The 24705-nt window shown below is 39.4% G+C and overlaps 1 protein-coding gene across 1 annotated transcript in view; it reads right to left on the minus strand.

Annotated features, from left to right (window-relative positions):
- CRYBG1 (crystallin beta-gamma domain containing 1) overlaps positions 1–24705 on the minus strand; it is a gene marked incomplete at its 5' end in the record, with an annotated part of 65893 nt that overhangs the window by 18866 nt on the left and 22322 nt on the right. Inside the window, 12 exons of the mRNA XM_082481430.1 lie at positions 3685–3830; positions 3922–4048; positions 4310–4452; positions 5516–5551; positions 5847–5973; positions 8860–8999; positions 9966–10128; positions 11493–11611; positions 11732–11779; positions 15639–15815; positions 15903–17367; positions 23005–24494. Coding sequence (XP_082337556.1) covers positions 3685–3830; positions 3922–4048; positions 4310–4452; positions 5516–5551; positions 5847–5973; positions 8860–8999; positions 9966–10128; positions 11493–11611; positions 11732–11779; positions 15639–15815; positions 15903–17367; positions 23005–24494 — 4181 coding nt within the window. The remainder of the gene's footprint in view (positions 1–3684; positions 3831–3921; positions 4049–4309; positions 4453–5515; positions 5552–5846; positions 5974–8859; positions 9000–9965; positions 10129–11492; positions 11612–11731; positions 11780–15638; positions 15816–15902; positions 17368–23004; positions 24495–24705) is intronic.

Genomic DNA, 24705 nt, shown 5'->3' on the forward strand with positions numbered 1-24705 from the left:
CAAAGCCTTTTATATATGATGTCTAGAAAGCACAGCCAAAGAACAGCTAAAAAAAGACCCTAAAGACAGATAACGTGCCAAAAATCAGCCTGGCCCATGGTTAGCCCAGGATTCATCTTACCTAATTTTACTTTTTAAAACATTGGCCATTTCTCATCACGTATGCTCTAACGTTAGCTGAGAGGGGTAATCCCCCTTTTTGCATTGCTCAGACTCGTTTTAGGACAGGACAGATTACGTAAATCCTGCAAGGACGTTCTCTCTCAGCTACAGAAGAAATGGCAACACCTTCATTAAACTAAATGCCATAGTTGTAAAAACTAAGCTTTCAGGCACAGAAGCACTCCTTCAGGCCTGAAATAGAATCCACAATCTTTAAAGCTTAAATACTACATGGAGACAATGGGTTTAAATTGCCCTATACACACTAATCAGATAGACCACGAGGGGCCAAGGAGTTAACTGTCACTCGCAGATTCGGAGCATGATCACCAGACAGGATGAGGTAGTAAAATTCTGTTTATAGGAAAGAGAGAAGACAGGTTCTTTATCATCCCCCTTCGTGCTTGTGATTCCTTGTATCCCAGGGACCTGCGAACTTTAATTTAATGACTCCCTGAAAGGTTTTTTCGAATGCCAGTTCAGCTTGGTTCAGAGAGGGAGGGAAGTGGAAGATTTGTTTTAAATGTTCTCCCACGGGGCACCCAAGAGCTCTTGCCCTTTTCAGCTCCCAGGGGAGGTTTTTTTTCTTGTACATCATGTCTCTTTCGTTTCACCCATGTTACCTTCCCGAGTGCATCTAGATTAAATTTACAACATTCTGGCTCTTGTATATGAACTACTCATCACTTAATGATTTCCTTAATATCACTATCCATATGAACACTAGAAGCAGCCAAATCTGCTCTATGGACTAATTACTTGAATTAGGGGAAAACCAGGCTGATTACAGGACCACAGTAAAACAAATGCCTATGTAAAAAAAAAAAAAAAAAACAAACCACAAATCTGGAGAAGTTCTTTCACCACATTCAAAAAGGATCAACTAAAAGACAGGGGGATTTTCAGTATTTTTGGCAAAAGTTTGTTGTGTTTATGTATAAAGAAAACGCACACTTCAAACATGCAATTCCCGTGATTTTGATCACTATTAAACACTTCAAACATGCAGTTCCTGTGATTTTGATCACTATTAAATACAACCTTGAAGAGTTATTAAGCAGAGAGGAAATCAAAATTGTACAACAGTTGATTTTAGTACTTGCTTAAACTTGTAAAGGGTGTTACCTGTTGCTAGTAAACACTTCCATTTTCCGCCACTTAAAATTCTGCCAATTTGGAAGTAAAGATCAAACCCTACTTAAAAAAAGAAAGGCCTCTGCTATTTGCTGGCAGCCTGGATTGCTTTCTCCAGCCCAATGGCAGAAGAATAAAATACTCTGGATTTTATGTTTGGCCAGTCTCTGAAGAATGCTCAAGAGCAAAACATTTATCAATTTTAAAGAAGTCAATCCTCACCAACTTGGGATATTTTTTTTTGAGATGTCTTTACAATGGATTTAGCAAACACTTTAAACTATTGCTTGGAAGCATTCTTCAGAAACACAATAAACGAAAGTTTTCATGCAGCTAGTGCTCAATTACCCCAAAATGGAGTATTCACTCCCCAAATGCAGAGCTGGGCTGTCTTCAGCATACAGTTTAAAGATGCAGTTTAGCTTAGAACTTGTTCAGTAGTATTTGTGCTCTGCAGTGTCAGGCTTTCTTTTTTTTCTTTGATATACCTTTAAATTACAGAGCAATCAAATTAATTATGTGGGAAATACAGATCATCTGTTATCTGTTACCGCTGTAACTGCTTACCCCAGAAACCTGCAGTTAAAAAATTGCTATGAAAGGTTCAGGGCTTCTTATATTTTTGACATTTTTTTAATGAGTATTTTAAATATGATACCAGGAAGGTTACTTTGAAATATTATGACAAGCTTTTATTGAATCTGTCACAGTTCACTATGACATCATGTACGTTACATTCTAAACAGCTCCGGAAATTGCTCAATGGATTATTCATCACTCTATGACTGATTTCTTGGAAGGAAAGATATAAAAATTGTCTACCTGAACTGTTACTTAACACTTAAAATAAAGCATTCTATTACCAAGCATGACTTAATGTGAATCATTCAAACTTTCTGATACATTAGTAAGGAACACCACAAACACTCACAACCTCTTTGGAAATGAAAGGGTCGTACAAGACTGTTAGGAGTTGAGTGCTAGTCACCTGTTATGAACAATGCACCTACATTTTTAAAAATCTTATTGCTACAAATTACATCTTTAAGAGACTAAAAGGTGGGATTACAAGAGCAGTAGCAGAGTCTGTGGAACAAGAGTTTTGTTTGTAATGACTTCTAACTGCCTCTACCATCAGAGCAGTAGAGTCACTCTTAATTACTCGAATACTCAAACTCAAGTACGATTCCTATCTCAGCTGCAACAGACACATTTACTAGAACAACTAGACAAAGGGTGTGATAGGTAACCCACAATTTGTTTCCCAGCCTTCAGAGTTGACTCTTTCCCATGAATCTCCCTTACATATTACAGAAGACAAAAGGGCACAGTGGCTTCAAAGGTCACCAGGCAGAAAAAAAAACTGCTGTCGCACCATATCCATATACAAATTAAAAGCATTCCTCTGGAATGCACCGAGCTTGGTTCTGCAATCTTTAACCAGACAAAACTGGCAGAGATATCACACAGATAACAGACAGAAAGATTTAGGGTGTGGCTGGGTAAGGCTGAGCTTTCAGCAAGTCACCTGCATACCAGGAAGGGAGAGGGACTGTACATCTCATACTCTCTTGGTTCTACTGCTTTAAGTAATTTTGTATATTTGGAGACATGATTGCTAATACTTGTTTGTATTTCCAAAATACTTCGATGCAGACTGCAAGGCTGTGAAACTCAATCTGCAATTGATGTACCGAACAAATCAAACAGCAAAGTCTATCAACTTATCAACTCTGTGTAACAACACATGTGCCACAAAGAGTAAGAGTTGTTAATGACCATGCCAATGCAAAGTTTTGGGAACCACTGTGTTAAAAACAAATCTAATAACAAACAAGGCCACAGTACTAAAACAGTGTTAACCTACAGGATTCACTGCAAAAGTGATGCTACTTTTCAGAACAGTTAAAGTCTCCTTAATATCAGAATGTCTTAGTGAGCATAGTAAGAGTTATCTCCATTTTACACACAACTGAGAGAAAGGGCAAGGAACTTGCCTCTGCTCAAACACAAGCCGCCTAGAAATTAGTTTCAAAACTAGAAAGTAGTTCCATAACCATTTTGCTGTTGAAACACTGAAAAAAATACAGCCAAAAGAACAAGCTATTTCTACCTCTCTGATGAAATGTCCTCTCATACTTTCATACTTTATGTATCAGTAAGTTAACGTTTCCTGGGACCATCTGATCTTATCATGAGAAGAAAACCGATTTACTGTACATATTCACAAAAACTTCTTTTCACATTCTGGAATCAGGGGCAGAAAATTTTAACTGAAGACCACACAGACACTAGAAGTCAGAGTGCTGAAAAACATCTGCAAATACTATCAAATTCTAAAAAGAATAGCACATTTAAAATTAGACAGCGATTAAAAATATCACTTACACGCCACTTAGCACATTTATAGACTGTGTCCTCAGCCCATATCCAGTGTCTTTCAAATTGGAAATAATTCCTAACACATTAATATTGGAACCCTTTGATCCAAAGTCTTTTTCACTGTACATTATCATATGGGAGCTTGTGAAGTCCTGTTAAAACAAAGAGAAGCATCATAAGGAAAATGCAACAGGACATCTCAGTGCACTCAGGAGATGCTTACTATGTGTTCTTGGAACTCACCCCAACAATCGGTCGTAGTGACTGCAACTCTTCATCATAGCCACCCCAGTCTGTCCAATCCCGATACGCTCCTTCTTCCAGCAAGTACTGATGGCCTTCAAACCCGGGCTTCTCATACGCAACCCAACTAAACAGCAACAACAACAGAGTCTGCATGTGAAAATGGACTACTGCCAACTGCTATGTTGATATGAAACACATACAGATGTCTGTTATTTGTTCTTTTGCTCTGAATATTTGCAAATTTAACCCAGGCATCTCTTTAAACCCAAAACAAAGGAAAACAGAGAAAATAAACAGGTACTCAATTCGTCCACTGCAATTTCCAGCCTATGGAGTTACTACTTCAGCAGAAGGGGAAATATTGCTGGCGTTTTCCCACACTTACACTCCTCCCAGTACTTTCATGGATCCCACTGATGTAAATGGAAGTCTGGTCTTTTCTTCTGATTCCTTGTCATCAAGCATAAAGATCTCTGATTCTATTTCCACATGTCTCCCTTCAAAGAAAGGCTTCTCATAAATGATTACCTGTAGCAGAAATGAAGTAAAAGAAAAGTTGCAGAGACCATGATAAATTCTGGCAAGTTTCTTTTGCATGGGCACATAGAGGGAGAAGTCTAGATTATGAAGCTAATTAGCGGGATCTCTCTATCCTTTTCAAGACATCTTTCCCTTAGAGATGCAACATGAGGGTCTGAATGTTCATTACCCATCTGCATTATCCAGATAGCTGTTGATACTGTCATATATGTACGTGATGGGTGCATAAACATGACAGAAATTGCAGTTTCATGGTGTGGTCACATACAGCAGGACCAGCCCCTAAACCAGCAGTAGTTGATACATGATCAAGGCATAGTTATCTACCCATCGCTGACTGATGAGAGGCTCAACATGAACCAGCAATGTGCAATTGCAGCCCAGAAGGCCAACCGTATCCTGGGCTGCATCCGAAGAAGTGTGGCCAGCAGGTCGAGGGAGGTGATTCTGCCTCTCTACTCTACTCTGGTGAGACCCTACCTGGAGTACTGCGTCCAGCTCTGGAGCCACCAACATAGAAAGGACATGGACCTGCTGGAGCAGATCCAGAGGAGGGCCATGAAGATGATCAGGGGGCTGGAACACCTCTCCTATGAGGACAGGCTGAGAGAGTTGGGGTTGTTCAGCCTGGAGAAGAGAAGGCTCCGGGGAGACCTTATTGCAGCCTTCCAGTACCTAAAGGGGGCCTACAGGAGAGCTGGGGAAGGACTTTTTACAAGGGCATGTAGTGATACGACAAGGGGTAACAGTTTTAAACTGAAAGAAGGTAGATTCAGACAGATATAAGGAAGAAATTCTTCACTGTCAGGGTGGTGAGGCACTGGAACAGGTTGCCCAGAGAAGTAGTGGAAGCTCCATCCTTGCAGGTGTTCAAGACCAGGCTGGATAGGGCTTTGAGCAACCTGGTCTAGTGGGAGGTGTCCCTGCCTATGGCAGGGGGGTTGGAACTTGATCTTCAAGGTCCTTTCCAACCTAAACCACTCTATGATTCTATGTGTAGTTCATGTGTTATAAAATACCTTTGGACAATCAAATAAATGTTGACTTTTACCTTTGGCTCTCCACCGAATTCAACTTTGCGACCACCCTGTTAAACAAAAAACAAACAACTTACAGGCAATTATAAGAGTCATCAACTCTTCACAACAAGACAGAATTAAGATGAAACCTTCCTTGAAGAACAGAAGCAAAAATAAGAAGGCAGATTAAAGGCAGAAATGGATCTGATCAAATGTTGAATGTTCAAGAATTTTATAGACTAAAAATTTTGGGTTTTAAAGAGTTACTTTTTTGTGAGTCTTGAAAAATCTAGCCACCTTAACACATAATTTCTAACAGATAGACATAGGTCATGTAAATTGCAAGTAGTAGCAGTATTTTACCATTTTCAGGGGCCTCATAGACCTAATGTAGGCTTCCTTCTTCTCCCAGAATGCTAAATTAGGATATTCACCAGGCTCCAACATTAAAGGGACTCCCTGGAACCCAGGTTCTTCATAAATTAGCCATCTAAAGTAACAGAGAGAGGAGAGCAAAAGATAAAAACCTCAGAACATTTCTGAACAGTAAAGAACAAGACAATGTGCTTACTTTAGAAAAGACATCACTGTACCCTTCGTAAAACTTTGTTTCTTTACCACCAAAATTGCCAAGTACAAGCTGGCATACTGGCAAACTTCTGTGCCTGGGCAGAAACCACAAATAATGCATATGTTTTATTTGAACAGGAAAAAAAAAAAACAAACAAAACAGTACAATGAACAGACAGTTAAGAATTTGACTGAAGTTTCAAGACTTAAGCTTACTCTGTACTATTTTTAGAATAGTTTTAACATATGCAGAACCTATTTTCAAGAAGTTGAAAGATCTCTACTAACCTAGACTTGGATTTGTTGCAAAATCTGTTCAATAGAGAATTCAAAACTTGTGTTATTTACTAATACATAAAAAACCTGACAAATCCTTAGAAATTTACTTTATCGTGATTTGTATCTGCTAATAAATCTGCTTTGAAAGACATAACTTTCAAAATTCCTGACTGGGACAGCAACAGTAGGTTTTCAAAGCTTTTTCAAGAAAATCTTAGCCAGTAATCACTTACTGGAAATAAAGAAACATACTGCTGATCTCTGCGTAAGGATGGCAACGTATTTCTTCCAGTTAATTTACTGATCTCTCAAAAGTGCAGCATGGAGCAGTATAACACACATACCAAACAAGAACACTTTATGCAGCCTACCCTTTAATCATGTAAGGATCATAATGTATAAAACTGGTGATATCAGAAAGATATTAAACTAATCCACTACTCTATCATGCTTAAAAGGCAGATTCCAAGCTGATGTAAATTGACATAAGTTGGTATGGTTTCACTGCAGACATACCATTCCAAGAAACAAACAAAGAGCTTTAGTTTTATTGCTGTCTATAGCTGAACGTTTGATATATTGTGTGTCCTGTGGTTGCAATGCTCAATAAGCCCTCAACTTCACTGCAAGAATTTAAACACATGGAAGACCAAGGAGCGAGTACAATCAGAAGATAAATGTGCATTGACTCATTTTTGTTGGCAGCTTTTAGTAAACACCAATTAAGCATGAACACTGGGAAAACTTAAGAAGATACAACCACACCCACATGGCAAGGTGACTCAGAATCAGAGCCTCCCTCAACTGCCAATACAGTCAACTATGATATGCCCGTAAACGAAAGGAAAGAAAAACCCCTGCAACATGCAAAAAAAAAAGAAGGAACAATGTATTGAATTTTTCATGCAACCAATCGGCAGAAGCAAATTCCTTCTATGCTACACTAATGAACTGACATCTGAAAAAGGCCAGGTTGGATGGGGCTTTTAGCAACCTGGTCTAGTGGAAGGTGTCCCAGCGCATGGCAGGAGGGTTGGAACTAGATGATCTTTAAGGTTCGTTCCAACCCAAATCATTCTATGATTCTACGATTATTTTTCAACTGTCTGTTTTGCTTCCTGATGCAAATATTAGTCTGCTTTCTCTCAAGGGATCCAAATGCAACAGAGAGAAATTAAAGACTGGAAGAGTTTACACAGATTTAGTGCAAAAAACACTGTCACACTGATGCAAAACAAGGACCAGTCTGAAGTCTGAGAGATGTGCACAGACTCTGCTTCTTTTCCCAAAATTTTGTAATTTCATTGTTACAGAATGCTTTTAAGTGAGGGACAGAAATAAAGTGGAAAAGTAGATGAAGTCAATTAATACTCAACCTCCAAATAACATATCCGATTTCATTACTCTTGGCAGATATGGAATTTGGATTAAGCTTGCAGTTCAACAGAAATAACCTCCTGTCAGAGAAACAACTACTTGGACATCTTAAAATTTCCTTATATAACCGAGTCCTTCATTTTTTCCCAAACTCAAGGTGTAAAGATTTAATCAGATAAAATACCCTTTACTGAACAACTAAAATGCCCCATCCATCATATGGCGTATTTGAATATATCTTTGCAGTGGTATGGAACACTTGTCTTTAGTTGGGCAGTTTTTGATAGTTAAATACACCATTTGCAGCAAGGAAAACGCTACCAGTGCCCAAACACAACAAGGCCAACAGGTAACAATGAAGGTCTGTACACCCTGTAAAATGTTCTGCAGGACCCAACATCACTCTCTCACTTTTTCTGAAAGTAGCCTCCCTCTTCTGCATACTTCTCCCAGTACCACTTTCAGGCATATTTTCGGTACCAATTTACAAATTCGTTTATTTAGTTATCAAAACTACCATTGGTACAGTGTCTGGATTGCTCCTTAGAGGTCTCCTTGCTCATAAAAGCTTACTTAGTTCGTGACATACATTACACTCCTAACACAGTGGCTAGATATTTTCAGGTGACATAACACGTCCTAAACATCACTATAAAAACACTGATTAAAATGCACTGTGAAATACAAGAATGCTTTCCAGAGTACACACATGACAGTAAGTCTTATTTTGTAACACAAGGCCTTGAAAATTTTCTGCTTTTAGTACAATGAGTCAAGTTTAGAGGAAAGCAAGTAGGAAATGTGGTCTTATCACAACAGTTCATCCCTCCGCTCTCACTTATGATAAGTTTCCCTGAATGAGAAAAAGCAGGAGAGGCAAACTCATTCCTGTGGTACAAATACACAAGGGTCACTCTGTCTTTACTACATGCAAGCAGAAGAAAAACTGGCTCTAACACAAAATATTAAGAGGTCAGCCTCTCTAAGACTGACGCATTACAATGATGTACTAATGCTACTGTCAACAAATACTACCAAAATATAGGACTAGCATAAATATAACCTGCTTGCATGTCTGATAGGTGTAACCAATGGTTTAAAACAAATTCCTTTCATAGCAGTACACGTTTATACAGAACTATGCACTTACGTGCCCCAGTGTACTTTGATAGAACAAGTCTTCTGAGTGGTGCCGAACACCCCTGTTTCTTCAGTGTCGTCAAAAAAGGAAGTCACGATTCCTAAGCCTTCAGGTTCTGTATACAAATCAATTCGGCAAACCCTGTAATCCTGGAAAATGAAGATTGCCATAATCACTTAAGTCTGTGCTGCAAGTTCTATAATTAATGCAGATAACTAAATTAGTGTCAAAACACCTGTTTATTTTAAATTGTTTCCCCTCTTGTCAATTACTACTGCTATTAGATGCCTATAATAAAAGTGTAACTAGGCCAGTTTTCCTGTCTCTGTTTGGACCAAGACAGTCAGTCAATCTATAATCAACATTTACGTTGTTTACTTTCTGCCATCTAGGAATGCATCTTCTTTCATCAGTCAACATCTCCTCTAGCAAATTAAATCCTAACATAACACCAAGCAAGCCATTCTTGAAGAGAACTGCAATTTAAACAGGAATTGTAGTTATAAGCAATATATATTCCTTCTTTTTCCTTTCCTACTCAAGTAACTCTATAGCTCATGCTTGTTTAGGCAACCTGCAAAGTTAACTACTTAATAGTAGGTTAAAAGTGCATGTAGGAAGGCTGATCCACCACACGTGAAACTCCCTGGTAAGTCTGCACACATAGGGCTGTTTCTTGAGTATAAAACAAGGGTTGGTGTTTGACACTAAAGTTCATGTTGAGTGTAAATTTGATTTATATTTAAAAAAAAAGAACCCCCCCCACGCATGCTTTTGAAAATATGAGTCTGTGGAATTACTGATTGTTTTCTGGGATGTTTTTCCTGAAAGATTCATCAGGCTAAAAAGCATACACTGTTCACAGCATTTTGGAGGCTTTTCTAATGAAAAACACTAAGTTTTCTTCCTGCCCTATCCTTCCATAATCCCTATTGTGCAAAACTCCCCACATTTATTTTGTGATTAAACAAGAAATTCAATGTGGAAGATTGTTTAATGCATTTACAACCCATGTTACACTTGTGTCCTAATACACCAATCGCTCTTTGTATCAGTACAAAACATCACCAAACGTTTAAGACCTACATAAAACTTTCTTTACTTCTATTACTTGCCTTAACAACATGTCTTATTGAACCAATCACTGCAGGCTTTAGAGATTTGCATTCATTTTGCTCTTCAGAAGTACCTGCACCCCAAATATCTGGGAGTTCCAGCTCTCCTTCTTCGAGGGGAATAGAGGGGCCTTCAAAATTTGGTTTCTCATAGAGTATCCAGCTTAAAATAAAATAAAAAAAATCTCATTTTTAATGGTGCTTTATCAAGTGTGATTTGCAAAAATCATGATCCCATTTAACAAGTCGTTTCACAAGAAGTATTATTTCTAGACCTTTCCTGCCACCCCAATGCAGCTTATTCGCCCAACGCCACTGATGCAGGCCATTTCTGGTCTCCATGATATTTTTAAAAGCAATGATAAAAACAAAGATACCTACACTGCTGACTTCTTAATTTCATCAAAAACTCCTTCACCTTTTAAAATTGATGATTTGGGACAGCAAGACCACTGTCTATGAATATCAGACTTTTGCATGAGATACTAATCAGGACCGATTTGTAGGTCAGAAAATGTTGACACTGCAGACTGCTGCGCCACATATAAACAGACAAGTTACTTGGATCCTGTGAACAGCAGCCTGGAGTTCCACAGGGGCTGGTATAGATATGCCAAAGGATAAGACTGCTCAGAAGACAAGCACAACTTTATTTTTAACTGCGGGTTCAAATATTTAACTAGATAAAAATTATATCCATCTGCAAATATAAAACCTTCCCCCAGAGTTCTCAGTTGAAGGGGATGGGGGTAAGGGGACCCAGTCCTCTAGTCCATGCTGCAAAAGAAAACCTGATTCACACAGATCAAAAGATTTTCATTACAATTTTCTGAAGCTAAACAGCAATCAGTGTGCTTCACAGTACCTCCTACTGCAGCTTAGCCCTTGTTTCTGCAGCTTACTATCAGATCATTACTTTTGAGAACCTGCTATTTGACTGTATTATAGCCTGACCACAACTTAACTTGACATGCTATCCACGCTAATAATGGCTGTTCTGTTAATGCTACAAAGAATGTAGGAGATGAACCTGTTCTGAATCACTCTCAGGCAATCTAGCTTTTAGATAAAAATTCCCTCTGGACTCGTCAGAGAAACGATTATCTCTACAGCACCACCTTATACCTTTAGACATGGAATTAATCTTCTGCATCCAAACCTCTGACAGACCTGGCATTAAAATCCTTTGCTAGCCTTTTAGCCCAATCCAAACACTATGCAAGCACCCATAAAGGAGAGAAGAGTCAAAGGGCAGCATAGCTGGACAGAATCTGTCATTTCATCCCACCCCTATACCTGGTGAAATATTGCACCCCTCAAAATGGTAACACTCACTCAGTTTGTCAGCAAAACAAGTTTTCCAACCCAGAACTTCCTATTGCAGAGGTAAAATGCCAAATTTCTTGCTCATAGGTGTCTACATTACATTGCCATTTGCACAGCAGACCTACTGTGAATTACATGCTGGTTCTGTTTCTAAAGATTTTTGGACAGACCAATGATAAATCATAAAATTTAATCTCTTACCATCCTCTGATGACTTTAACTAAAATTGTTGGTGACAGAACCCAAGAACTGCAATCCAGAACATCATGGAAAACTTCAATACCATTTTTTTGGTAGTCTGAGTCACAGTATATCACCAGCTGTATTAAAAACCAACCAAATAAAAACAAAACAAAACAAAATCAACAAAACATATAATTCTATCTTGCTATGCTTCAAATATAGAGAGGAACAGTTAAAGATCATAAAATTGATCTTACCTTGCCAGGTCTAGGATTGATTTTACTTTGTCCATTTCTTGAAAGTGCCTAATAGACAGTGGGGAGAGAAAAGTCACCAAAAAAAACCCAAATCAAAAGCATATTCAATAAAGATGTTCAGCTATAAAAAAAAAGAGCTAGTGAAACAAAACAAAAATTACTTTGAATTGTAAAAAGCTAGTAACATTTCAACTATACCTATTTACTGCTTCCATTCCTTCTTCCTCTTGAAAAGCAGTATCTTGCCACAAATGTACAAATTTACACACTTGGGTTGGTTTATTTTTTAAATTGAATTATCATCTCACTGAAGCCAACCAACCTCAGACTTGAAATGCTTTAAAATCCTTCTAATCAGCTTCCTATATATTCCAGGACTTTCATACCAAGAGACTACTTTAAAATTGGCATTAATAAAGTACACACTCTACAACGGTAAATGTATTAATGAAAGTTAAAATGTCTGGTAACCTTAAAGCATGAAATAATTTTCAAAGAATATATGAAGATACTGAGGAGACATGATGGCATACACATGTATGAACCAATTAGCATAATCAATTTTGTGCTGAACAGCTTGTAACAAGATAGGTTTCTTCAAAAAGCATGAGAGACTGTGCAGTAAGTGACAGACTAAAAATGCTGAGAACAAATAAAACACATTCAGGTATACAAAACCTAAACCAATGCTGAACTCAGTGGTAAATTATATGATACAGAATGTATGGGAAAGTTGTGGTTGCATTATATCATCGTAAAACAAATAAAGAAAGCATTGCAATTATGCATTTGGTTTCCTAGCAAGGACAGGAGAGCTCATTCTGGGACAGGATCCCACTCTTCTAGGAACTATTCATACAAACAAAAAATCCCAAACAGATCCTGCCCCTAAATAGGTTGCAGCCTAAGACAACCAGCAACACATGCAAGGAACTAATGAGAACACATTATTCAGCACACAGGGCAGGCAGTGGTCTCAGGACAGAGTTCCTAACCACCATCAGATTTTTGTAGGCATCATCAAGACACATTGAAGCATGACTGGTTTTTTAGCCTGTGCTTCAATTCCAGTTAGAACTTGCTCTGTGTTTTAAGGAATACCAAAGTCATTGTTCTGGGCTGCCCTTACTCTTTTCCTTCACATTACCCATTAGCCATTGCATCATCATTTTCTTAGTCAGTGGAAGATGCACAGCAGGTACACATCACACAAACATTTTCAGTTCCTGTCTAACTTGAGCAAGACACTTCAGAGTCAGCAACAGTGCTGCAGAAGTCCTGGAACCCTACGGAGCCTAATGGGCTTCTCTCAACAGCAGTCTTATGTGTGTACATACTCCCTTGCCATATCAGGCCTCCACACTCTACTGAAAATTGAAACCCACTCGGGGACAACAGTTTAAGTCGCAAGAAATAATCAGTACTAGTCATTTACCTTTAAACTCAGGTTTTGAAATCCAAGCAGGACCATCCAGAGTAAGAAAGCCTCTTTAACTGGCAGCCTAAGTCTACACCACTGCAAATAAGCCCCCTAATTTTCATCCACATGCTAATTAATAAAATTCCCAGGCAAGAAAAATCTACATCCTCAAAATTGCAAGGTAGTATGCATTTCCTTCTGCAAGGTGAAGAAGAAAGGAGTTATTTCTACTACTCCCACACCCCCTTTAGTAGAACTGTAACAGCAGATGACCATTAGCTTTGGAAAAGTATTTCTCAAACTTCTTATATGCTACTTCAGTTCCACAGATCACGTTAATGTGGCTATTAAACTCCGGAGGAACATATTTCTTCCCAGGTTCTTAGATCTCCTGATTATAGTTTTCCTCTCGGGTAACAGTAAGGGCCCTCATAAACAGAAATAGCAGATACTATCTGGAAACTAAGCTAAGGCACATGGAAAATAAGGAGGTGATTTGTGACAGCCAACATGGCTTCACTAAGGGCAAATAGTGCCTTACAAATCTGGTGGCCTTCTACAACAGGGTTACAGCAATGGTGGACAAGGGAAGAGCAACTGACATCATCTACCTGGACTTGTGCAAAGCATTTGACACTGTCCCGCACGACATCCTTGTCTCTAAATTGGACAGACATGGATTTGATGGACAAACCACTTCGTGGATAAGGAATTGGCTGGATGGCTGCACTCAAAGAGTTACAGTCAACGGCTCAATGCCCAAGTGGAGACCAGTGACGAGTACCATTCCTCAGGGGTCTGTATTGGGGCCAGTACCATTTAATATCTTCATCGATGACATAGACAGTAGGATCAAGGGCATGCTCAGCAAGTTTATGGATGACACCAAGCTGAGTGGTGCAGTTGACACACCTGAGGGATGCGATACCATCCAGAGGGACCTGGACAAGCTTGAGAAGTGGGCCTGTGTGAACTTCATGAGGTTCAACAAGGCCAAGTGCAAGGTCCTGCACATGGGTTGGGGCAATCCCAAGCACAAATACAGGCTGGGCAGAGAATGTATTGATAGCAGCCCTGAGGAGAAGGACGTCAGGGTGTCAGTTGATGAGAAGCTCAACATGAGCTGCCAATGTGTGCTCGCTACCCAGAAAGTCAATTGCATCCTAGGCTGCATCAGAAGAAGTGTGGCCAGCAGGTCAAGGGAGGTGATTCTGCCCCTCTACTCTGCTCTCGTGAGACCACACCTGGAGTACTGCGTCCAGTTCTTGGGCCCCCAACATAGGAAAGACATGGACCTGTTGGAGTGGGTCAGAGGAGGGCCACAAAGATGATCCGAGGGCTGGAGCACCTCTCCTATGAGGACAGACTGAGAGAGTTGGGGTTGTTCAGCCTGAAAAAGAGAAGGCTCTGGGGAGACCTTATTGTGGCCTTCCAGCACCTAAAGGGGGCCTACAAGAAAGCTGGAGAGAGACTTTTTACAAGGGCATGTAGTGATAGGACAAGGGGTAACAGTTTTAAACTGAAAGAGGGTAGATTCAGACAGATATAAGGAAGAAATTCTTCGCTGTCAGGGTGGTGAGGCACTGGAACAGGTTGCCCAGAGAAACTGTGGATGCCCCATCCCTGGAAGTGTCCAAGACCAGGTAGGATGAGGCTTTGAGCAACCTGGTCCAGTGGAAGGTGTCCCTGCCAATGGCAGGGGGGTTGGAACTAGATGATCTTCAAGATCCCTTTCAACACAAACCATTCTATTATACTATTGGACATTGGTTCATCATTTTGAAAATAGAAATTGCAAAGTCCTCCCATATCAGGGTAAAGTTGCCTTGAAGGGAAAACACAGGTCTGCCTTCACTCATGATGAACAGATGCTCATAGTCAGACAAAGGAACAGTCCCCCACTGCAGCAGCACTTTCAACAATCACTACTATCCACTTCTTAAAGTGTTCTTAAAGAATATATATTTTCTATCAAATGCATGGGAATATTGGGAACAGAGGGCTAAAAAAAAGTCTCCCCTGTTACTCATGTAACAGTGCAATGGCTGAATGTCTTGCTGGAAGAGGAGAGAGATTACTGTCAATAGAAAAAGCAGGCACAAGTTTTCTGAAGTTCACAGAATGCATCCTACTAATTTACAACAAAAAAAATAAAGTTAGCATGAGATTCATTTCAAAATAATACAAAACCAAGTATGAAGACATATTCAAACATACACTTTCAATTCATATCAATTCATATCTGTGAAGAGTCTCAAAATAAGGGCACCATGACGAAACGTAACCATGTTAATAGAGGCCATCTCATTTTCACGTGTAGACAACATCAGACGAAACTGGTACTACACCTACGTTCACCTTTATGTATTTGTAACCTATGCATATCCCTAAGAGAGGAAACAAAACAAAACAATGTATACACATCGTCTATAAAAATATAAAAGCTGGATAACTCTCCAGACAGATTTTAAACAACACAATACTTACATCCACATCTAATAAACCAGTGGGGACATTTGCTTCATATCTGCTTGTCCCTAACCAGCTGGAAAAACTTTTCTCAGGGTTCCCATAATTATGCATTTGTAAACTTAGTTCTTTTTTTGCACTATCTGCTTGCATGTACTTCTCCACAAAACTTGGAAACTTCATATCTGAAAGAGACTGAATTACAAAATCAAAATTAACAGTCATTCAGCAGGTAGGAAAAAAAAAAGGAAAAGGTTGCTTTTCATGAATGATCTTTATTACCTCAGGTTTTTGAGGCATGCCGAATGGCCCAGAAGCATCCTGTTGTAAAGGAGGCATCCCTAAGGAGTCAGCTGTAAAAGCTGTTGTGGTGTTGTTTAGTGAGGTGACAGAAGGATTAAAAAACTTTTCTTTAGATGTAGAAGACAGCAAGCTTGAGAAGAGGGAGCTTTTTTCAAGCCGTGATCTCTTAATTTCACCATCTGTACCATCTGTGTTCTCTTTTCCGTTTATTTCCTGAGGAAAGGCAGGTTCCTCTTTATTACATGATTGCAGGGCTTTGAATATGATACTTTGCTCTGTTGATGCACGCTTGGGCCTGACTCTGGCTATCGTTTCCAGGCTTTGCATTTTAATTTGTTGGGCCGGTAACAGATCCTGTGATTTTTCCCTCCTCAGTCCCAAACCAAAAGTAAATACACTAGGATCAAATACTTTCTCTAAGTTGTCTTCATGAATGGGAGGCATTGCGAAGTGGGGTGCTGGGGACTTGGGAAGCTTTGACCTCTTCTTTTTCTGGGGTAAACAAACGGAGCTGTCCAAGTTTTTTATTGTTTCAGCAAATTTCTTCATGTCGGATGGGGAATCAAAAATGCTGTCATCTTCAGCAGATCCATTACAAGTTTTGCCTGGGCTCTTTTGTGTATTGATGTTGTGCTCTGATATCAATGCACTGTCTTGACTGCTGTCATCATACTGTAGTGCTGCAAAGCTCAGTTCTCCCAGATCTGCCTTTTTATCTCCATTTTCCACCTTCTTAAAATCTGATCTAGAAACCTGATGAGATGGTAGAGGATATTTACCTTCACTGCAAGGTGATAAAACCTCTGTGCTTGGCAGCACCTTTTCTTCATTTTTGTGGAATTCTGAGCTTGTGTTATTTCTTTGGTAGGAAGTATCTTGAGCATTTTCACTTTTATTGGGCGAGTATAAAGACAGTTTAAAAGGTGAACTTTCTCTTTTAACTGTGGTTAATTCTGGATCAGGTTGCTTCAGAGAGCCACTACTAGCATCAGTTTTGCTGCTTTGGTTAAAAAGGGATATTGCAGCTTTTACTTTAAGTTCTGTTGTCTTTCCAATATCCTCATAAGAGGCAGAGCCTTCTTCATTTTTGCCTTTTAATTCTGCAGTGCTTTCTTTCTCTGGTACGCCATTCTCAAACAACTTCTGGCGACTGCTTTGCTTATTTAACGTTTTATCAGGCTGTTCATTTTCCTTAGGTTGTTTTCCAAATTTCAGCTTTGCTCTGCCAACAAATGTGCTTGGTACAGTGCTATTTTTTGAAGCCGGGATGTCAGTAGGCCTCTGGCTCTGGTTAGCGCATTTATTTTCAAACAAGGAAATTTTGTTGGCAATGTTGCTGTTAGTTTTATTAACTGGTTTTTCAAGAGTATCCTGCTCACTTTCTAAACTGTCTTGATTCGTAGGTGTTTTAAAATTCAGCTCTACATTCTTCGGTTTGGCTGGACTACAGGAGGCAAAGTGATACAAAGTTACATCTTTGATTAAGCTTTAAAAGACTTGTAACAATTTTCAAAACAATACAATGTAGCATTATAATGACATTTTCCATAGTCATATCCCCAACTTAAATTTTGGTATCTCAAAAGGAATTAACTAAAAAAGGAGTATCTATACGAATGACAAAAAAAGTTATACACCAAACAAGGAGAACACATTTCAAACATGTATATAGTTCTTTAATGCTCGGTAAAACAAAAAACACAGCAGCCTACAGCATCTGCAATTGAGACACAGAACTTAACTACTTATGACTGACATACATTAAAATTTAATAGTGAATAGGCAGAATAAATTATATGCATGCAATTCCCTACAGAGTTTAGGAAACAAATCCCAATTCATTAAGGTGATAATGAGTTGGTTAACATTTGAATACACCTCTCCAACAAGTTTTGAAGACATCTGCCTAGATTCTTTGCAGCCCTTACACTGCAGAAGCAACCTTGAATTGAGCAAAAGACCTCTTCTGACCTCATTAGTGCTGGCAGAAGAGGTAACTGTCCCCAGTCACAGCATCACCACTTGGCCAAGCGAACACCACATATGAGGACTCTCCCATTTCCTTCAGGTAAAGTCAGCCCATAATTTGTATTGTGTAAACTAACCCTGATGATTTTACAAGAATTGAATTAGGAAACGCTTATAGAAACTTCTCCATCAGAATGGATAGAGAAGCGTGTACGAGTACATAGCACATAGTGCTCATGTACTATGGCAGAAGGCTGATGACGTGCAGCTGAGGGTTTTAAGCCTCCTTCCTCTGAATACCGACATCCAGGAAAAATAATTTGTCCGTGTCACTTGCTGCTGCAGGAACAGTATGAACAGCTGTGAAGATGCAGGGCACGTCTTCAAAATTCATCAGTCAGATATAAGGAGTGTCAGGGAGCCCACCATCACCTCAAAGGCAGACCTGTTCTCCAAAGAGGAATCTGGAGACATTCAGCGGTGGGAGAACAGGAAGAAACTGCTATACATGAAAACTGACGATGGTGGGAGATAGAAGAAACTAGCAGCAACAAACTCCAGGGCCTCAAATGCTCTATCAATCAATGGGTGATTCTAGTATTTAAGTGCTTTCTTCTTTTTTACCTACGCAAACTGTATTCACTGAGCCCTCAGACAGCTCTTTAGCCCAAGAAAGAAGTGTGAGGTAGAAATGAGTTAACATGAACAACCCAAAAACCGAGATCACTCGTTTTTCCTCTTTCTCAAGAGATCCATCCCAAGTAAGAAAGTAAACCTTACTAAAGCAAAACTCTCCATTGTACATGCTTTTTTTCTTGGGAAGAGCATGAGGAACAGACTTACTGAAATAACAGAAGGAACCCCAAATCAGCTGCCTAAGAATCTATACAGAAAGCAACTGTTAAAAATCACCATGTCTTTTCAGAACTACCAGCCTGCTCACATTGGTTCACAACTGTAAAGCTCTCATGAAGAACACATGATCAACAAAAAGGAAACATTAAACTTAAAAATGACTGGCCATAATTCAGATACATGCTAATAAAAGACCCTTGGAAAATTTGTCTAGAAACAGAAAAAAATGATTCCTGAAAGAGGGAAGGCAGGGAGGAAACTATCACACAGCATAACATTAAATATATTTAGACACTACTTTTCATTTGCAGTACAACTGTTTTTCCTAAACTTTTCAAAGCTAAATTATTCTATGATTTTTCTTTTTAGAAAATGAATACAAGTTGCAAGGGACCTCTAAAGATCAGCTAGTCCAACTTACTGCCCAAAACAGGGACAGCTTCAAAGTTACATCAGGTTGCTGAGGCTTTGTCTGACCAAGTTCTGAGTATCCTCAAGAGTGGAGATTTCACAGCCTTACTAGAGAAGCATTGCAGCAGGTCGGCCACTGTCACTATGAATTATTTTGCCCTATATCCCATTGAAACTTCCCTGTTGCAACTTGCAACCATGGCCATTGTCCCTTCACTGCACACCTCAAGGACAAATCCAGCTCTGCCTTGTCTATAAGACCTCTACAGGTAGTGAGAGATGATTGAGATCCCCCTATAACCTTCTCTTCTCTCAGCTGAACTAATCAAGCTGCTTCAGCTTCTCCTCATATGTGGTATACTCCAGTGCCATCACCTTCTTAATGGCTCACCACTCGACTCATTCCAATTTGAGAACATCTCTCTTGTATCAGGAGAAAAGAGTTGGAAGAGGAGGAAGGGGTCCAACTCAATACAATGCCCCAGATGCAGCCCCATGAGCACCAAATATCTTCTCCTTTGACCTGCTAGCTATGCTCCTGCCAATGTAGCCCAGTACAGGCTTAGCCTTCATCTGCCACAAGGATGCCTTACTGACACATGCTGAATTTGCTGGACCCTTCATGTCCTTTTCTGATCAGAAAAAGGTACTTGTCCTCGCCTTCTACCTGTATTTTCAAGAGGTATTGCTAACGGCCTAGTTATCTTATCAGACTCATTTCCATACCACCCTTTTGTCAGCCTGTCACTTGCACTACTACATGCATTTCAACATAACAACATGAATCTTCTTAATAAAAGCCGTCTCTCCCCGTATGCCTTTACACAAGCAAGTTTAATGGTTAACACTGATAGTTATCAGCCACGCCTAAAACATGTTTTAAATGAACAGATAACACCTCAAAGGTATAGTTTCAAGCTTTACAAATTTATGCAGAAACAACCACTTCAGCACTTCGTAGTTTACATTCTGCAGTATTTCTGCAGAGCAGCAGCAGCAGAATAGCTGATACCGAAGAGCAATAAAAAGCTCAGCCCTGGGGCTCCTTCCACTACAGCAGGCCTCCTCTAACTCATCTTTTCATTACACCTTTTTCCACACTAAGAAATACTGATGTTAAATATAGCCAAAAGATGCACCTTATTGAAGGAACTGAGTTTCTAAGTGCGATTAAAAGGAGGAGATATTGTTTGAGTATCCTTTAAGCCTCCTCTCTAGTATTTGGGAAAAACACTGAAAGATGGATTCACTTAATAGTGCAAACACTTTCTTACAAACAGCCCAGTGTGGCTGATTCCTACTACCCATTACTGATCTGCAATGCCAGGAACAAGCAGGTACAAGAGAAATACTGATGTCCTCCTCTTTGGCTACACCTTGCACCTAACCTGTGGAAGCAAGCAGTTAAACCTCTCCCAATGTAGTCATAAATGGAAGGTGAGTCACCTAGTTGAAGCATACTGTTCAAACGACCATGTCAAGCACCTAAGTGATGCCAAAACACATTGCTGCCAAAACATCAGATTGAGGCGAGCAAAGAAAAACGGCATGTTAACAGAGCAGAATAATTCACCAAGTGGGCATAAATGCAAAGGCAACTACAAAACCATGTCTGAACATCAAATATGACAACTGAAGCCAAGTTTTCCGCTAAGCACATCAAAGTAACTACTGCCTGAGGTTTTATTTGCTGATTAAGATGTACCATCAACCTCAGCTTAGTCTCAAACCTGATGGGTTTCCCTTTCAAAAGCTAGAAGCAAAGTATCCTGTGACTTCCAAGTTGCCCAGCACACAGACATAAAAGAAGAAAAGACAGAAAATACTATCATTAATTGCAGGGAACCAGCAAAACCGACTTCTAAAATTGTTTCTTAAGAAACTTGATTCCCAGAATTGCCACAATGTCATTAGGAAGAGACATTATACATTTTTAAGTAAAAAGTACTTTGCTTATACAAAATCAATCGTATAGGAGGCAAACAAGTCTGTGAGTGAATGAGTATTTTTCAACCTGAAAGGGATTAAAGTGAAGTACCTAACGATAATCTTTTAACCTTTGAAAACCGAAAAGTTATCCATTCTCTAGTTCAAAGCAGTAACAAGAGAACAAAAACACACCACCTTCTAGTAACGGCACTATCTTTTCCTTTCCCATTTTACAGCAGCTTAATCCACATCCAGGTTTATAGTTCATGTGTTCTGATGAGTGACTACAAATGATACCAGGTAATGTGACCGTATCAATTTGGCTGGCTAAAGACACTGTGTGGGACTGTGCAATGACAGCTATCAGATGCATCAGGAGCTTTACCTGCAACACACCAGTCACCTCCCAGGGCTAAAGTTCCTATAGCAGTAGATAAGGCCAAGACAGAGTGCCACACCCCCCACAAAATCAGGTGAATTGGACACAGGCTGTTTATTCATTAAAATTAAATCTGTCAGAAAGGATACTTGCCCATTACTTTCTGAGTACAGCAGAAGATAATTCACTGTACAGCAAGCCAAGGAGATACCCAGAAAAACAAAATCCAGCTACGCAACCATTTATAACTTCATCATCGATAATGACAGTGACACAAAAACAGGAAAGCTACCTTTCCTTTGAAGTTGCGAAGATACAAAACTTCAGAGTTTAAGATTTGTGATCTATACTGCCAGACAGTGCAGCATCACCATGTACAAAAATACCACAATTTAACGTTCAGCACTAGGTAGTTTTAATTCAGTTACAAATGAACAAACCAGATGTAGAGCTTGATAAATCCTGCAAAGGAAATTGTTCCTAATGCTCCTATGCTTCTCAGGTGTGGGAAGCATAATTGGAAACTTGTGTTTCTTAAGCCATACTGTTGAACCTTCACATCCCTCTAACACAACTGAACAACAATTCTGAACACTCAGTGTACCTCGGATGGACCTATAGGATTCAGCGTACTCTAACACCTATAAATGAAGGTACCAGAATGAGGAAAGCAAGAGCGCATAGTATATAGCTGTGACAACTAAACAACAGAAATGACAAATGTAATAAAATGATTCACCGTAGAAGAGAACGTAATAGAATCCAGGAAATCAATCACAGGAGACTCATACTAGTGATTACAGTGAAAGTTATAAATACATCCACTTCTGTATAATCCTAAGGAAAGCACTGATCATCTCTGTTTGACAGGTGACAATTTCTTTGAGTGTAAAACCAAATCCTGCAAACTAATATATGCATAATTCTGCAAATGCTTGATGTTATTCACATGCATAAAAATTTACATGATTCATCCTGCACATACTTATGAAAACAACTATACGTATTCAAATTTTCAGTGTGATTTAACATATCATTTGAAGGAACAAGTTCTATATTGCAAACTGTGTTTCTTCATAAAATAATAGCATAGCTTACATTGTTTCAAAAATCAACTTGAACACATTCTTTATTCAAAGATTTTTACATACAAAAACCTTCAACCACATCCTCAGTTGGTTACAGACGGCAAAACTACATTTAGGTCAATGACAGCCGAGCTAATCTGAGCAACAATGGGGGCACTGACAATGACAAACAAGCAGCTTTTATGTATGTTAAATTATTCCATATAATAGAATTGATGTACAAAGAAATTGCCTAACCATAAAAAAAAACATGGATTATTTTTCTAACATGTAAACTACAGTGCTTGTTAAGGGGTAACTGTAATTATGATAAATTAAAAAAAGGCAGTTCTTAATTGAAAATAATTTAGATAGTAACAGATACATAGCTAGCGTTCCTATAGAGTCCTAAACACAGACACAGGCAAAATTACAGATACAGGGATAAGGTAAACTAGTTTATGTTACTTACAGGCTAATCTTTGTCGTGACTGTTCTGGAAGCATCCAAACTCTTCAGCTTCGAGCTGTCTAAATCAGAATTTGTCTGTCGCTCAGCTGACATACTCAGGTCTCCATTTTTAATCCCATCAGTACGCAAGAAAGATCTTCCATCCAAACCATTACCATGCTTTACTGCCTTGGTATCATTTTTGCCTTCAGTGAACACCAAGGCAGTGTCTTCTGTCTTATCAGCCAAAGAAACTTTGGGAGACTCCAAGCTGTCTTCCCCAAAAGCCACAGGTATAGCTCCCTTTTCCACCGAAGTTCTTTTTGTCATCGGGTTACTCTCTGGTGATGCTAAAGGTTGCCTTTTTGAGGAGTAATCTTTTACCTGGCCCTTCAAACCCGTTGGGGAAATGGGGACAGCGTCCGACTGATTCTTTTTATATGATCTTCTCCTTGCAGGGGTTGTGTTTGAGGTCTGCTGCTTGCCTTTGTCAGCTTCAGTTTTAGACGCCCCTTTGTGAGCAGATCCAACTTTTAGGTCCTGATTACTACCTGGGGAAGAGAGATTCCTTTCAGGAGTCTGTTGAGGAGACTTTGCCTTCCTTTCCGAGTTTATTACCTTGTCTGAAAACACCTCAGAAGGGACATCATCCTCAAAAACAGATTCTTCTCTTGCAGCAGTGTCAGTCTGGTTTCTCTCTCCATTTGGAATGTCACTAGATGACTGAGATTTTCTCCTTTTCCCAGATCTTTTATTAGCAGATTTTTTATCCATCGTGTCCGAGTCACTACAATTTTCTTCTGATGTAACAGTCACAGGTTCATTAAGGAGTTCGTCTGTTTTTCTTAGATAGATATCAACTGTTAACACTCTAGCAGAATGTGTGTGTTCACTCGCCGCAGATTCCAACTCGTATGGCAAATCCTTTGGTTTTGCATGCCCAGGCTCCTCAGACACCCACGTGTTCACGAGCTGCTTGTGGCTTAAGATACTCTTTTCTAAGTCTTCACTAGACAAACTTCTCAAGCTTTTTATGAAATCTGGAGTTGTGGAATTATTTATATCTGTGATGGATTCTTTCTCCAGTTCCAGGGTTTCTGCATTCAGGCTACTCTCAAAGAAAGAGTTTTTAATGGTTTCACTGCTGCCGCTCCAATCTGCTGACCACTCGCTGTCAGAAGAGACGCCCCTACTACTCCATTCCGAAATGGTATCACGATACGGCTGTCCTATTTCCTCACTGAAATGATATTCCTGCGCCTCAGAAACAGCACTCACGTTTCTCACTTGCTTCTGTACTTGAGGAGCTTCGTGTCCTTCCTTTACGTGCCTACAGTGTATCGGTTGTGCTCTGTGGGGAGAAAATGACCTCTCCCCTTTCCGATGTGAAGTGTGTTCTAGTGAACTTTTGACATTCTTCCTTTTCCCTGTACCAAACAAATTTCCAAGTCTTTCCAAAACTGGTTTCTTTTTATTCTCTTCTCTGGAAGAATCTGGAAATTGTGAGGTGGACTATAAAAACAAACAAACAAACATTTGGTTAATGTCAAAATTGTTTCTACAATACAATTGTTTGCATTAGCACCACCCATAAATTAAAAGGACACAGTGAATGGGAACAAAACAGCTTACTGAACAATATCAGCTCTCAAAAAAACAAGAAAAACAAACCCCCAAAAACCAATTAAAATCCCAAGATCCTTCTGTATGTTTTTGCCTGTGT

The sequence above is a fragment of the Vanellus vanellus genome (genome assembly GCF_965231255.1).
Source record: "Vanellus vanellus genome assembly, chromosome: 3".
In the NCBI taxonomy this organism is placed as follows: domain Eukaryota; kingdom Metazoa; phylum Chordata; class Aves; order Charadriiformes; family Charadriidae; genus Vanellus; species Vanellus vanellus.